The 16,637-nt window shown below is 41.1% G+C and overlaps 2 protein-coding genes across 4 annotated transcripts in view; both read right to left on the bottom strand.

Moving 5' to 3' along the window:
* Window positions 1-16,637, bottom strand: part of LOC147305280 (uncharacterized) — a 63,294-nt gene that overhangs the window by 29,622 nt on the left and 17,035 nt on the right. The window lies entirely within an intron of this gene.
* Window positions 328-5,967, bottom strand: LOC147305281 (kelch-like protein 10). 2 transcript variants are annotated; one of them, XM_086278281.1, is made up of 5 exons: window positions 5,699-5,967; window positions 4,362-4,611; window positions 3,104-3,718; window positions 2,235-2,384; window positions 328-844 (listed from the first exon to the last, which is right to left on the bottom strand). In XM_086278281.1, the coding sequence occupies exons 1-5, from the start codon at window positions 5,848-5,850 to the stop codon at window positions 482-484; spliced, it is 1,530 nt and encodes a 509-aa protein (XP_086134407.1). In that variant the 5' UTR covers window positions 5,851-5,967; the 3' UTR covers window positions 328-481. The 2 variants fall into 2 exon arrangements, with proteins under 2 accessions (XP_086134407.1, XP_086134406.1); XM_086278280.1 differs by having other exon boundaries at window positions 340-844; window positions 4,131-4,611; window positions 5,699-5,960.

The raw sequence follows: 16,637 nt of genomic DNA, 5'->3' as shown, positions 1-16,637 counted from the left end.
CTGAGACTGACTAGTTTGGTATAAAAGTAAGAATTGCTTTATTGGGTATTGGCTAGTACAACTGTAAAATATTGGATACATCCTTACTCAAACCTATAGACTGTTACCAGACAGAACCGCAGCTGAAATAACAAGGGAGAGTGAAAACTTCCCTTTATTCTTATGGTGTTTACCTAGCAAGAGTTGAAAAGTCCGACATGCGGCTTATTGTGATCTGGTCACCCTGTGTGCATGTCTGGTATGGCTGCTCAGCAGCCATACATTACAGGGAATGAAAAAATCTTTTCAATTTGTTATTGTTGCAATTGCATTCTCTTAATAAAACCCAGTATCTACAGTGCAGGCTCTCCTACTGAAAGTTTTTGAGATACATACATAAAATGTCCAGTTCACCAGCAGTTTAATGCTCTAAAGATTTATTTCAGTCCTTCATGTTCGAGACTCAGATGTTGACACATGGCAGTACTGCACTTTAAAGATTTTACGTGGACTCTGGTGACTCCATTGCTAATTTCAGAACATCCTCAAGTGGCAGGAAGTCACGAGGAAAGGTGTACTCAGTCAGGTTGGAAAGTCCGGACATCACACAGCAGCTCAAGTCTGTGCGGAAAATATCCATGTCGCACGCCTCATACCACTCATTGGTTAAAGCGGTGTAGTACTCGACGTCCGAAGTGGTGGTGAAGCCATTGAAACCCCCGACGACAAAGAGGCGATCATCAATTACCTCAATGCCAAAGTTGCTGCGGGGGGTCAGCATAGAGAACACGAGGTTCCACGTGTTGGTATGCGGGTTGTAAGCCTCAGCGGTGCGCAGATAGTTGTTTCCATCGAAGCCACCAACCTAAAAGTAAATACGTGGCTCAAATGATTGAATGTAAGTGTAACCAGCTTCACCGTACCCCTGTAAGAAAATGCACCTGTTATATGTCTTTAGCTGCTTTTGCACAGATACTCCAGAAAGTGACGGAAGAATTAAGTTGCAATATTGTCCAAAGTTGCCCTTAATATGTAGCAGATACAAGGAAATTGTTTACCTTAGGTGTGATCTGACTACTGGAAATACTCTGATTGGTTTAGGGTTTTACCTGGATAAAGCGAACAGCTACCTGACATATTCTCATGCTGTTATATGGAGTTTACACATAAAAGTTGTTTAAAAAAGGCCCATTAACGTCCCAGTATTTGCATTTTCACAGGCCCGCATTTGTTGGGAATGTCTAGAAAAGATCAGGGTGCAGTGGTGTGTGAAAATGACTTCTGAATTAAAAGGAGAAAGTAAAATAAAGTAGAAGCCAGCTGTTGTGGAAGTCTGTATGAGACCTTTTTTCACTCAAGCCTCAACTACAGCTATTAAAGTGCTGTTGTCTATTACACCACGCTATTATCAACAAAGATGAATAGCCCTCGACAAAAAGTATTTGTGTTTTCAGTATAAATGTCTTCACAGCTCTTTTGCCTTTAGTCCAAAAAGGAACACTGAGTTCCAGTCCTTTCTTCCTATAACAGATTAAAGTAGCCCTGACAGGCTATAAGTGCCTATAAGCCTGATCAAAGACCCTGAGGTCAGCACCAGGGTAAGGTCACTGCATTCTGCTGATGATAACTTTTCCTTTTTTTGAATAGAGACTTAGTCTGAATAGAAAATAAATACTAAACGGTAGCTAGCTAAATAAAGAAGTGTGTCTCAGAAGGTGAGACTAAAATCTTTGCTTTTTACCAAAGGGTGCAGCTGCAAAACAACTAAATAAGTGGTTTTAAGGCAAATAGCAAGATAAATTTACAGCTAAAAGGCCTACCGTCCCCAGAGGATGAGTTCTAATCACTTGGCTTATTCCCTCATTTTTCTAAAGGTATTGCAGGATAAGTTTGAAATTGTCTCTAACATATGTCCTCTATGGAACGATGAGGATGACAATGTTGGTTTTGAATAAGTATTTCTGTTGTACTGAGTGAAATGTGAAATCATCAAAGACACAACATTTTGGGAATGAGGCACATGAAAAAAAAAAGAGAGGCAGAAACATCACTAATCAGTTAAATTAATACATAGAATGAGTAAGAATGCCTTCTCTGAACCTGTGGTCAGGATAGGAATCTGATCATTGATAAATACAAAACAAAGTTAGCCAAATTCTGTGTCAGCCAAATCTGTGTTAAGCCTTGCTGATCAAAGCACATTACAGATTTGATTTGTATGTTACGTGAGTGTCAGCACTACTTTGTGGTCTTACTGCAAAGACATGATCCGCATATGCAATGACACCTATCCCGCTGCGGCGGCTGTTCATGGGACTGATCATCGTCCACTGGTTGCTCTCTGGGTTGTAATATTCAGCTGTCTGCAGACACTCGTTGCCATTGAGTCCACCACAAATGTAAATCTGAAAACAAAAAAGGGACATTAAAAATTTTTACATTTCTTAGATTTCAGTTGGAAACAATGTTACCTGTAAGTGAAATGTTTCCACATCATTTGTGAAGTAAGACCGATACTCAGTACCCAAGTGTCCAACTGAAAAATATGACAATTAACAAATGTGTGTGTTTTACAATTTTTTTAATATCTGTTATATTTTAGTTGACAAGTCAACTCAAATAAAGTACTGTACATAAATGCAAAGATGCACTTGTGATCAGTTAGAAACAAAATAGATATATATTAGTATATTTTTCAACTTTTTAAACTATACTTTTAAATTTGAAAACATGAACATAGAAACCAGTTTGTGACCTATCTTGCACCTCGCTTCACTGTAAAAATGTGTATTCCCTGACTGGTTGGCAAGTGGTTGCTGGAGGTTGATGGCTGTCACTACTGTGAAATTGTAACCAGGAAGGTTTTGCACCACAAGCCTCCTTGTGTTTCCTTTGGTTGTAAGCAGACTGTTGAGGTTTGCATGGAGTACTCTGACTTACTGCAAATACTCAAACTATTTGCTGTAGAAATCTGTAGAGTCTTTCATACAACCACTGCCTAACCAGCTGAGGAGTACACATTTTCCCCTAGCAACTGGTTGTTACCAAAGGTTGCTGACAGGTCTCTAGGCCTGTGTGCCTTAGACCCTACTCTATTTCTCTGCTACTGTTTTACTTCACCCACCCGGTTGTTAAGTGTTGTGCAGCTGGCGTGGCTCCTCTGTTCGTGCATCGGTGCAATAAGACTCCACTGGTTGATTTCAGGTTGATAGCGCTCTGCACTGCTGAGTCGTACATGCCCGTCGTGGCCTCCCAGGGCATAGATGAACCCGTTCAACACAGTCACGCTCACATAGCAGCGGCGGGAGTGCATGGGCGCCACCTCATTCCAGGCGTGAGTGGTCAGGTCAAACCTACGGACGCTGTTGAAATGCTCCACCCCGTCGAAGCCACCAACGGAGTAGACGTACCCGTTGAGGAAGGCGGCTCCATGATAAGCACGAGGACACTCGAGGTTGTTCGTTACGTTGACCCAGCGGTTAGCCCGGCAATCGTAGGCCTCGATGCCGTTAGTTGGCTCACCACCACTCCACCCCCCAATGGCCAGCAGGATGGAATGAGGCAGGCGGGGACGAGCAAGAGGGTGATACAAGGCAGACATGAAGGGTCTGCTTCCTAGATCATGTATGTCTAAGATGGCATTACTTATCATGGACAGGCACTCAGAATTGGCCTCCACCAGCTCACTAGACAGCACATTGTCCTTTAGGTAGTCTGACGTCATCAATCCCAGTCGGACCTATAGAGAGATGACAGAAGAGAATGTGACTATGAATTTCAACTACATCAGTTTTAGTAAACTCAAGCTTCTTTAGGATAATGCTCCTAATGTTGTTTAATTTTCTTATTGCTAGCAAGAGAGCGACCAAAGTCAGACACCATTAGCCTTTTCGTCAACAGGGACAGTTTTTAGTCATAGCCCTAGCAACTATACTTAATAAATATAATTTATTCTATAGTATGTGTGTAGAGATCTGATACGGTTTTAATGCTCTTGAAGAGAATTTCTTAAATGTGGTTTGGCTACACCTGAAAAGAGCAAAATCTCAAGATATTAAAGCATCCTTATACCCAGATGGATCGACTCAATCTATGACTTAAATGCTGAAGATTTAAGTCCAAACTAAATGTAGTAATGAAAGTTTATAGACCTTGGACAACAGAGCGGTGAGGTGTTGTTTCCGTTGTACAGGTACATGGCTAATCCACTTTGTAAGCGCTTCATACAAAGTGGTCTCCCACACATTGAGGTCCTCTCTATCAAGGATGTCAGCAAGTTCCTCCACAGTTAGGTGCAGGAACTCCTCCTCAAGAACAACCTGCTCAAAGTTACTGATGATGTAGTGGTAGGCCTTGGTGCGTAGTTCGGGTGATAAGCATACTTTTGTGAACTGCCAAATGCCAACGCAGTTCTCTGGGCACAGTTGCTCCCCGAGGAAGTCAGAGCAGAGTTTCACAATGTCCATTGCATTGAATTGATCAGCTGCCATGAGAAGTTCCACTACATTTTCCCCCGTTATGGAAACTGAGCCGGTGTATGCAAAGTTAATGATGAGTGCCATCATCTCAGAAGACAAGCCAGGTATGTTGAAGACCTGTTTGTCTGGGTCGCTGCAGTGGGTGAAAAGAGCCCTGAGGGTAGAGATGGAGACAGAGTAGAGAATATTAAAAGGTGTGGAGGCAACAAGATAATAAACTATGTCATGCACAAGTACTCCAAGTAACTCCAAAACAGAGTTTGTACATGTTTAGTGCACTTGATTGTTGGGTTTTCAATGTCTTTATTACATTGGCAGCATGTTTATGAAGCTATTGCCAAACACAATGCAGTCCCACACCATGACAGAGCCTCCACCGTGCTTTAAAGTTAACTCTAAACACTCACTGTTGTACCTCTATGACAAATATTGAAATCAACTCCATAGGGCCAGTTTACCCTGATATTTAGTCTAGTTATTGCGTAATTTGGCATACCTCAGTCTGTTTCCTTTCCTTATGGAAGTTCCAGTGCATGTTGCTTAATTACAGTCTCTGTTTCCCTTCCACAACCATTTCTTTTCTTTTTTTTTCTTAACATTTATTTATTGGTTTTAACAGGTTTTACATGAACCATGAAACCATTTCTGATGAGGATGAGGAAACCATTCCTCTGAAAATGATCGGGTACAAGCACTGGACTAAAAAGGGTGAAAAATGTCCAAACCAAACCTTTATAAGTCTTCAAAAAAACACAGAACTATTGCTCAAGTGGACTTTTAAAAAATCATCTGTTTCAAAGCAAAATATAAAAAAATGAGAGGCAACTCAAAACTTTTGCTCAGCGTATAACTGTATAACACAGTTCAACCTTTTTAGTATCAGGAAGTCTGGTGTGTCTTACTGTCTCAATAACAGTGGGGAAGATATTAATGTAACTTAATAAAACACTTCAATTAGACTTCACACAATCACCAAGTGATTCACAGTGCTTTTTAAATGGCACATTTACTGAAGTGGAATCTGGAGCTCTGTGAAGGTAATGATGAAATCTGCAAATGTTTGCATTATGTTTTGGGTGTATCTGTCAGTTGACCGTGACAAAGTCTTTCTATCAGAAAAGTTTTATGATTCAACCTGTTCCTTTTGGTTGGCACTGTTTCACCAACTAAGACCATGAATTACATTTTTCACAGGTATAAATCAGTCAACTGTCCTTCACATTATCAGGTAAGCAACTCACCTGAAGTACGGCGTACAGTTACATAGGATGATCCTGTGGACCGGAAATTCAACATCCTCCACTTTGATGATTGCATCACAAAATTGTCCCTCCAAACAGAGTTCATTATTTACTGAGCTCGACTTGTATGGCAGCTGGCCTTCTTCACTCATCTTGAGTTTTGTGACTGCTTTTCTTAGTTTTTTTGTCTGCAGTTTGTCTTGAAGTGTTCAAAATCAAACCTAACTGTGGAATTTGGGGAATGGAGCCCATGACATCATCATGACTTGGCAACTGTTGCCATGAATTGTTTTGAAATGTATATTTACATTGCATAAAAAAAAAGCTTTGTTTTGATTTGATTTGGATTTAAGAAATTGCATATGAGCCTCACAGATAGCATACAGCATTTTGTATGTTTGCCTCACAGAGGTCACCTAGTAAAATAAGCACTTCAAAACACTCTTACGAATGGACTACAATATCATATTTAGCTCATATTTAACCTTAATAGGCCATTTTGTTTAATAAAATCACTTTGTAATATCCAAACACAGATATTACAAAGTGTGATTCATGGCTAAGCTGTTTTCTTGGGTTGTATTAGACTTTTATCTAGTTGGAAAAATGGGCTCCTGCACTTTACTGATGTACAATAGTAGTAAGAAAGAAAGAAACAAAACACATATATACACTGTATGTATAGTACAAGACTGTTATAATGACGGTGCTTGACAGTATTACCTCAGACAGGTGCAAGCAGTCACCTGTCTGAGCACAGACTGCAGATCTGTTGTTGAGCAATTTCTTTCCATTCATAGATAAATGCAGCATCCAGCTGCAATGGGTTCTGGTTGCCTCTAATGAACATGCCAGCCCAAAATTACCCAGGCATATTCAGTGGGAGAGACATCAACACTAAATGCTGGCCAAGGAAGTGTCTGGATATGCTAGTGATCTTTGGCAATGTGGAGGCGACACGCAAACTGCCACAGGCCAGGTTGTTGTACAGGTTAGAGAACTTCATCTCGATAGCTCTGTCAAGTCACTTCCACCAAGAACAGTCAGATGGTCATGCAAGGGATCACGCGGGATCATGCGTCATGCATGCTCAGCCTGGCATCAGGATGCTTCAGTCAGTTGCAGCAGGGTGGCAGTGATGACAGTATAAGGCATAGGTGTCAAACTCTGGCCCGCGGGCCAAATTTGGCCCGCAGCCTAATTACATTTGGCCCGCGAAGCCATACCAAATTATTATTAGAGCTGGCCTACTGGTATTATACAACTAATATACATATTGTTTAGTATTAAACTTTGCTTGTTCCATATTCAGTTTTTCAGCAAAACTTGTTTGAGTCCATAAGAAGAGATTCATTCTTAAATCTGGAGGAAGATTTTTTTTTCAATAAATATTAATGTTAGCCCGCGACCTTGTTCCAGTTTTGAATTTTGGCCCACTGTGTATTTGAGTTTGACACCCCTGGTATAAGGCATACACCAGAGAAGTCATTCCTTTGTCACTATCAGTGGCTTCATCCACCTGCAGAGGAAAGCAGCTACCATGCACCTTATCATTAAGCACTCGATAGGCAACTTTACAGGGGTAGAGCACAGACGCAGTTTTAGCAGAGACACTGTTGAGCACGACGGTTTAGAAGTGTGTGTCTGAAAAAGCCCTCTGACTTGTCTTTGTGCTCTGGATGTTTGGCGTCTTAGCTTGTTAAGCTTTAAACTGTCACAAACTTGCACTTTAAGACAGACACGCTGCGGCCTCTCCTCATCACCCACCGCTGCGCAGGTATGCTTCATCTTATCTTCTTTGGTTTGGAAACTGTAAGAAACTCCATTCCGGGTTTCTCTGAGGCGTGGGCTTTCATCATCAGAGTTCATCCTCCTATAACAATTAAAATATTCTCAAGCATGATCAACGGTTAATTACGGCACCGGCCGGAGTACCGGGAGCAGTTTGGAAGAACAAAAAGACGCGGAGACTGTTCTAAATTGTCATCCCAAACTAACTCAAAGTTTATTCTTTGTGCAGCAGTTTTTATAGGCAGAAGGGTTTGTGTGTCAACAAGTTTCAAGTTACAACCATATAAGGAAGTTCCCCCTAGCTCTGAAAGGGGCCTTCTATAATCTCAACATACCTTTGAAAGGTCCGTTAAACACTAGACAGTTAGAATCCTTTAGTGATATAAGTTTGCACATGGTAGAATACTGCATGTAGTTATTTGCATTAGGAAATGTTTAACCATGTATACCCAGAGGCACATAATCAATTGTGTGTGATCCTTAGCAGGCTGCAAGCCTGGTGTGCACTCCAGGAATGCACCCCCACGTCCTGGGAGCATGAGAGCTTGCACCCCGTCCTATTGTTCCACGGCAGGATCAAGCAGCTATGCCTGTTCCAGTTTAAGTGCCTTCTTTACATATAGATGAACTGTTGGATTTTCCAGACCAGCAGGCCAAGGGAAGTCGCCCATGGGGTCACAGCAAGAGGAGATGAGGTTCAAACAAAGGGCATTGCAGAAACAGGGTCCTTTGTATAACATCATCAAAAACAATATCCTGTAAATGCTACCATGTAGAGCTGGGCGATATGAGATTTTTTCATATCACGATATGTTTTTTTCATTTCAGGCGATAACGATATCTATCACGATATAAGCCAAATAACTATATTTGTAAGATTTAAATGTGCCGTTGCTCACAAGTAAAATGTGAAATAATCAGCAGCTTGTTTTTATTTAAATATTTATTTCCCATAATAAGTTCAACAGGGTAGATGTACTTAAGGAACATGAGACTTTTTCAGATAAATAAAGGCAAATATTGCAAACTACACAAAAGGCAGCCGCTGAAGCGTTTAAGTTTCAAAATAGAACAAACGAAACAGACTAAATTGTCAATTCCACTTAGAAACAAAATATTAATTCTAAAAATAAATCTTAGTTTGTTTTACAGAAGAACAGACAAAACTGACAAACTTTTGTCAATATCAAATAAACTGAGAACTAAAAGGAAATTCTCAATCTCTCCTTGTTGTATAGCTGAGCTTTTCAAACAGTTTTGTGCGGTCAGCTGAGCGCACCATCCGCTCCGAGCTCCCTGACCTGCACTCAATCTACAGCAGGCGGTGCTGGACCAAGGCCAGGAAGATCGTGAAGGACCTCAGCCATCCCAACAACGGACTGTTCTCTCTGTTGAGGTCAGGAAAGCGATTCCGCTCCCTGAAGACCAACACAGAGAGACTGAGGAGGAGCTTCTTCCCGCAGGCGATACGGTCTCTCAATCACACCACCACACAGTCCTGACCCACACATACAGTTCTTACACACACACTGGACTTTCTGGACTTTGGTTTTGCACAACACTGGTCACTATATTCTTCATTTCCGGTTAATACTTGTACAGCTGCTGTTAGTGTGTATATATTTATTTATATTTAGATTTCTTCATACATTCTTATATAGTTCTATATTGTGTATTTTGTTGTACAGTTATTTTATTTTCAACTTTAATTTATATATTTATCTTTATCTTATTCTTCCCAGTTAAATTTACCCTTCATTCTAATTTGTGTTGTACAGTTATTTCATTTTTAACCTTAATTTATATTTTATTCCTTCCTAGTTAAATTTACCCTTTTTAATTTTTCATATTTATTTCCTATCTTATTCATAGCCTTTTCCTTTTTTGTTCTCTTTAGGTCACGAGCAGTTGTCCAAGCATTTCACTACATATCGTACTGTGTATGACTGTGTACGTGACAAATAAAATTTGAATTTGAAATTTGAATTTGAGTTTTAACAGTTACTTTAGTCTGACAAAAGCCGAATGACGAATTAGCGCTTCAAGTCAGAGACTGAGGCTACGTCCACACGTACACGGGTATTTTTGAAAACGGAGATTTTCCGTTTTCGTTTTAAAAAATAATCCCGTCCACACATAAAGGCAGAAATGAAGAAAAACGCTGCTATGAACATGCCAAAGCAGCAGGTGGCGCTAGATTCCTAACTGTGCAGAAATGTTGGCCAATCAGAAGTCTAGAAGCCTCGGTGGGAAAAAGTAAACAAAGCTGCGGCATAGAAGCAGAACCGAGTCGTATGTGTGGAGGGACAGTAACTGTGTGTATATGTAAGCATTTAAACACTGCAGAGAGTAGAATTAACAGTATTGTAGAAATTCATTTCACCGAAACAATAACGTGGCGCACAGTGTGACGCATGCACCAGTTTATTGTATTTCCAGACTTGCTTTCGGCACAATTTACAGTGCACGCTGCTCTGTTTTTTGTCAGACTTGAAATAGCCGAAATACCTTCACACTACGGAACTTCTATGGCTCTTCCGTTCGACAATCTCTCCGGCATTGGAACCATCATCTGTTTTCTCTTCGGTCACGCTCGGTTGATTTTTCTAGTCGGCACACTCATTTCCTCCATTACGCGCTGGCTGCTTCCCAAACAAACACGTGCGGCTTGGCACTTGTGCTGAACAAGTCACGCGACGTGACGCTGCGGCTGTGATTGGTTCGGCTCTGCGCTACTTAGTTTGGATTGGCTGACCTTTTTTAAAAAAATTTTTTTAATTTTTTTATTTTAAGAGGACAAGAGCGGCGAGGTCTATCGCGATAGCTTAATTTCTCTATCGAGTAAAAGTTATATCGCGATACATATCGTTATCGTTCTATCGCCCAGCTCTACTACCATGGTATCAAAATATCACAACAGAAACATATTTGGTGATGCTTCATCATCTGCTTTGTGTTTGTGTGCGAGCCCCGTCAAAAGCCTGTGCATTATGCTGGCAGCGTCCAAGATGCAGCTTCTGGTTTTTTTTCTGCATTAACATCTCGGGTTGCATTTCATTTTCTTAGTACTTATTTTAATATCTTTAGTTTTTTGTATTTCGGTCTTACTGTAATTTACCTGCTGTGGGCTCAGAGTTATTTTCCCTGATTTTATTTCATATAAACGTGTTTTTCAACCAAACGGTGAGGACTTACCTTCTTCCTTCAACTTCAGAATAGTTGCATGAAGTATACAGGGCAGGAGGTGACGGGCCAGGTCTGCAGGTTTCTGCATCGCCATGTAGTGCAGAACCTAAAGACAAACCCCCAAAAAGTTTAGTCTTCCTGGCTTCTGTTTTCTTTTTGCTCTTTCAGATCAACAGAATATTTTTGCACAGCCAACAGGCTGCCTCTGAAGAAGACTCCAGATAAACGGTGACCTTTCTCTATGATGGTTATTCACAGAGGGACCGGTCATACCCAGATCTTTAAATCTGTCATAAGACTATCAGTGAGCATTATTTTTAACTTTCTCTTTTTGGATAAACAATGTCTTTAAAAGACAGGCAACATTTTCAGTGATGGTGCAAACTGGAGCTCCGAGCTCTGCTTTCATATGTGCAGGAAGAACATGCAAACGCTTGGCAGGGACCTGCCCGGGTCCAAATCCAGGACCCTCTTTGGGTGAGGAAACAACTAACCCCAGTTACTGTTTGTCCCTTTCCCATAAAGCCGACCGGATCATTAATAGAAGCTGGTTTAAAGTTGTTCTTCATTTAACACCATCACACCACAGAGAGCTGCTGTGTGTCAGTTAAACATCGTGTGTGACAGCATCAGATCCTTTTTCATCAACATGTGAAAATGCTTCAACATACATGAGCCAAAACGGTCCCATGGCAGAAGCTGATCCTGAAAATCAGCAGAAACATTCATGAAAACACTTTGTGATCCACTTAGTAAACACGTTTGGCTTAAAAACACGCATGCGGCAAAACGAACGACCTGCTTCAGACCTTCTCGGCCTCCTTGGTGTCATCAAAAAGTCTTTTTTTGCGTCGTGCAGGTGTGACCCTGGCAGTCTCCCAAGCCTCCACCCACATGTTGCCTGGGATCTTCATCCTGGGACTGAGTGTCCCCGTCACCATCGTGTTGCCCTTCTCATCGACCACTTCCTCTTCTACGTAATCCCGAGGTGAATACCAGCGCACAAAATCCTCCAGGACACAGCCGGGGTTGACTGCCTGTGGACAGAGACACAAACTCGTACTTTAAATGAAGTAATGTGTAAATATATTCACTGACACCTCATGCTGGCACTGACGACTGTAACAGGGCCCACTCACGACACCACTGCATTCATGGACCCAAGCACACCAGGTTGTCACTGAACATAAAATGTCATTTAGGCATCAAAACGATTTCCTTCTGTTCAGGACTGGAAGTAAATACGTGTGATCTGGCAACAAAAATGTTTTACTTTTTTGTGTAAGAGTAAATCTGAAAATCTATGAATAACAAATCAATTGTATTTTAGTTTTAAAACCAGTTCAGACTGAATAAAGAGCTCGTCCACACTGGATCAGAAACATAGAGACATGGTGGGAATAACCAACACTGTAGATTCAGGGCAGCTGCAGCATGACTTACACTGTGTGCTGGTCATTATCACTGCATTACTGCCTCAGGTCTGCAGGTCTCTGCAAAGACAAGGTTCAAATAACCTCTGAAGATGATTTATAAAACTGCAATGAGCTGTTTGAAAACTGATGACCACGTGATCGTCTGGTGATCAGAGGTTTCTGCACTCACGTAGCTTCTCCCAGCATGACTGCATCCATCATGCCACACGTGTCAGTGACAGAGTCACAGCTTTCCACAGCGTAGGCTGATCAACAGTCCTCTTATTTCACACTAGTTTACTTGTAATAGCCTACATGACATTTTTTATTAAACATTTATTTATTGACTGTCTGTCCATGGTGTTACTGTGTCTGCTTGTGAGTCTGTCTGTTGAGTTCAGTGTCTTGTCTGGTTCTTTGTGTCTGTAAGTTTCCTGTTATATTCTGAAGGTCTTTGTCTCATGTGAGTGTGGTCAGTTTACGTTTCCCCTGTCTCGTCAGCTCTGATTTGTCCCAGGTGTGTTCCCCTCCTGTCTCCCATCCCTTGGTTACTGCTGTGTGTATTTAAGCCCTGTGTGTTCTCTTGCCTGTTGCTAGTTCGTCTGCGTTAATTCCCTGTGTCAACCTGTGTTCCTCCCTGCATATTTCTATGTTCCCGGGTCTCCAGTTAGCGCTTCAGGTTCGTTTTGTTAGTTTTCTACAGTTTAGGTTATGCTTAGTTTCCTACACACCTCCGCCGTTTCTGTTTGTATCTCCATCTTCTCAATAAAACTCTCCTGCATCTCAGCTGCCAGCATCTTGGGTCCTAGTTAAATTCCACACAGCTCACCCCACGAGCCATGATACCTCCTAAGGAATTGTTGACTGCATTAATTAAGTCCACTTTGATGTTTAATTGGCTAACTTAATCTGAAAATACCATCGCAGATTTGTTTGATGTTGAATTCTCCCAATTCTTTGAATCTTTGGGCTGAAGGAGGGACAATACTCGGTGTATCAATGCTCAATCAACAATCATTTATTTCCATATAATTCAACAGTCAGAGCATTACAACGTCCGGACGGGAGAGATGCTACCAGAGGGTCAGGCACATGTCTCAAAATGGTGACGGGTTGCTCAGCTTTTTATAGTCTCTAGTGGCCCCCAGCTAGTCGTAAAAGCCAAAACATCACATTTTTTCTCTGTTACAGCGCCTAAGTTATGACCTCGGCAGTTGTTTCTCTGCTTTCTGTAAGGTGGGGGTGTGGAATGTGGTCTATCTATCTCCCCTGTCTTTAGACACAGAGTCTCCTGCTTACAACCTTCTCTTCATGATTCAACAATTAAGCATGTCAAGAAAACAGTGTAACACATTCCCAGCAGATCAAGGATACAGAGTGATGCACATTTATCTAATGAACTAATATGTGAATATGTTCTGTTAACTCAAAAGTATAATGAGAACTAAACTACATACAGCTCACACACTCTATATTAAAGGGTATAATATGATCTACAGCAGTATTCTAATTCAACTACTTTGATTACATATATAAGGTAACATATAATAACAGAATAATCTAATAATTCCCCCTTTTGATCTCTGAAAGAGATCACTTACAACATGCACTCCAGGGTCGCAAGGTCCAAGTTTTCTTGATCCTGAGGCCCTCTGTCCCCCTTTAACGGGTGGACCATATGTGGGATGACCTCTGTGTTCACGCAGTTCAGATGCAAGCAAAGTTAGATTTACAACCATAACAGCAGTTACAGATGACTCTCCCATCACTCCCCAATTCTCCCACAGCTTTATTTTGGTGCTCCAGTTTTCCACTCCCATTTTAATGCCCCCTTATACCTTTCAAATGTACTTAGACTAGAACCTCTGTCTAAGGAGCTTTTAACCTTTATTTTTATTGCTGCAGCTACCAGTGTCTTCCAGTTGGGTGATTCTCAGCTTCTTTCTTCGACCTCCGGGGTTAGACCACCCTTTAGTCATTGCACAGTTCTGGGGATTATTCTGCCCCGATTTCAAACAAAGATCTGTGTATTTTGGGGTCACCGGCGTGTCCCCCTTTTTGCCAAGAGCCTCTTGAACCTCGTTGGTCTGGTGTTCCTGGTTTTCGCCAACCCCTTCATGGTTATTGCTGTGTTTGTGGGATCCATCTTCTCCAGGAGCCCAAACGTCATGACACTTGACCCCAGTTGCTGTCTCGGCAGTCCCTACATCTGTCCCTGCTGTGAAGGGTCCTCACATCTCCGGGTCCCCGTCTGGTGTCTGTTCCTTTCTCTGCAAGAGACAGAAAACCAAAACACCTCTCTCCCTAGCCTTGATAATCTAATATTGTTATCCATTGTTCTTCTAATGATTCAAATTTGGTTCAAAATATTATGTTCAGGACTTATTCTAATCATAATCTATGTGTGTGTAAAAGAAATCAAAAATTAATGAGTCATCTCTAAGTCTAACCCATTATATGCTTAAGTTTTACCATATTATGTTCAAACTCAACTCCCCCGTTTTGACACACTCCCATGTGTCAATTCATTGGAGCTAGACACTTAAAAGAGAAGGTTGGTGACATCATATCTCAGAAAGTATCAGAAATTCTTCTCTCGAGTACCGTTGCTCCAGCCTTGTCATCCCTGAGGATCTTCGATCCCGAAAATGTCCCTTCTCCTCATGTAATAAAGTCTGTCATCCTTCCATGCCCTGGTAACTGGTCCATCCAGAGCCATATGATCTCAAATATACATACAACAAGCCAAACCACACCCTGGTCACACCAACCCTTTTCTGCCCTGAAGATGTCCAACACCATCTTAGTCTGGACCAGGGTTGTAATAGTTTTGCAATTTTCATCAGTTTTAATCAGTTTTTACCAATTGTTTGCTAGTTTAGTTTAGTTTTTATTTTCTGAAAATCCTTAGTTTCAATTTAGTTTTATTTGTGTTTTGCAAAAAATTAAGTGTAACAAAATCCCAGTTCCATCATATCAGTCAAGCTCTTCTGGTTGTCCTTGGGTGTTGAGACTAATAACTATTAACTCTTGCCGCACCGAGTGGTCCTAATTTTGGTTGAAGTGAATTGATAACCTTTTGAAGGCGATTGTTTCACACCTTTATTTAGATGTCCCAGTCCTGTTGTCTCGGGATACATCACGCTGCCTTATCTGGGGTTAGCTGTTTTCTGGGGATGCGGGTTGAGTGGGTGAGCTCTTCAAGGAGGGGGAGTGTGCTCCCCCTGATGAGGTCTTCTAGGTAAGCTAGGTTAACCTTCTTGTGTGGGCTTTTCAAGTGCACTTTAAGGTTAGTGGGACTTTTAGTTTTATAAATGTCCCTCATGACCCCCCTGATGACCCAGTATTTCATTTTTTGCACACTGTAGTACACATTTTAGTTTTTGCTTGTAGCTCGCATACTCTACTTGCCACTCCTCTAATTCCTGATGTTTCTTAGAGAGGGCAACAGTACCTTTAAAATTATATCACATGTGTGGGGGTGTGGCCTTGCCAATTGTTTTGCCCACCTTTTCAAAATGGCTGGCGTGCCCACAAGCACATTTCATGGAAAAAGAAAGGTAAGCTTGATATTTACATTTAAAATGTTTTGTTAAACTCAGATTTTTATTTTATTCTTTTTGCAAGTCCCCCTCCTCGGTGGCGAGAAACTGTTGGTGTGGTCAAGTGGGTGCTCTAGAAACAAACGCTCAGGACAGAACAGTTATCAGTCATGTACTTCCTACAAATTTTGCATATGTTTTATTTCATATTGATCCTCTGAGTGTAATGGTACATTTTAATTTGAATTTATCCAAACTAAACACAATATTTTCTTTATTTACTTTGCTCTTGTTCTTTTTCAGTACCACATCCTATCAAATGTCCCTGTCAATTATATTCTACATCTAATAACTTACTATTTCAAGTGAGAACCTAAATCACGTGGACCAATGTTTATTATTGCATATCTCTATTCTGAATGTGGCCAGTCATTCATAGGTATTGTTCAATTTTGGCGATTTTCCTCTATAAAATTTAATTGACTTTTTACAGTGGCCTGCTATGGTTAATAATAACATATTCCAGTCATGAGTGGTATCAAAAGTCTTCTCCACTGTAGCATTTGGCATTCCCAATAATATAACATGATACCTTACTCAAAACACAGCTAATATAGCACAGTTTTCTTAATGCAAACATCGGTAACTCAAAATCAGCAACCACAGTGTTAAGTCTGCAGTTCATACTTATGTGAAGCTAGAGTCTCCTCCTCCAGTCTCTCTTATCCTCCTGCTCCTGAAAAAACAAAACAAAACAAAGCGAAGCATCCACCCTTCTCTTGTCGGCTGGGTGAATTGTTTATTGGCATTTACGAATCCTAAAGTTGGTGCAGTCATTGTCTCAGTATCAAGTCAGTCAAAACTTTTAGTCGTCAGTCCATCACAGTCCATTCACATGCATACCTCCATACACATTCATACCAGATGTTGCTGATAATGGAGTCTCCCGCGCAACCTATTCGAGCCTTCATCACCAGCAAGATGACGTCATCATTTTAAAGGAAA

This window comes from Aulonocara sp. 'chitande type north' Nkhata Bay, linkage group LG20 (assembly GCF_057382095.1).
Source record: "Aulonocara sp. 'chitande type north' Nkhata Bay isolate Kocher_YH1m ecotype deep benthic linkage group LG20, A_spYH_male_GT1.1, whole genome shotgun sequence".
NCBI classification, from domain to species: domain Eukaryota; kingdom Metazoa; phylum Chordata; class Actinopteri; order Cichliformes; family Cichlidae; genus Aulonocara; species Aulonocara sp. 'chitande type north' Nkhata Bay.
Note: the sequence above shows the minus strand (reverse complement) of the source record. Positions and strands in the feature narration are given on the sequence as shown.

Excerpts from the sequence above, each read along its gene's own strand:
- LOC147305281 (XM_086278280.1), bottom strand. The coding sequence starts at position 5,850 with ATGAGTGAAGAAGGCCAGCTGCCATACAAGTCGAGCTCAGTAAATAAT. Across the intron at positions 2,385-3,103 it reads GCACAACACTTAACAACCGG|ATTTACATTTGTGGTGGACT; the intron begins GTGGGTGAAGTA and ends TTTTGTTTTCAG. Across the intron at positions 845-2,234 it reads ATGCGGATCATGTCTTTGCA|GTTGGTGGCTTCGATGGAAA; the intron begins GTAAGACCACAA and ends ATTTACTTTTAG.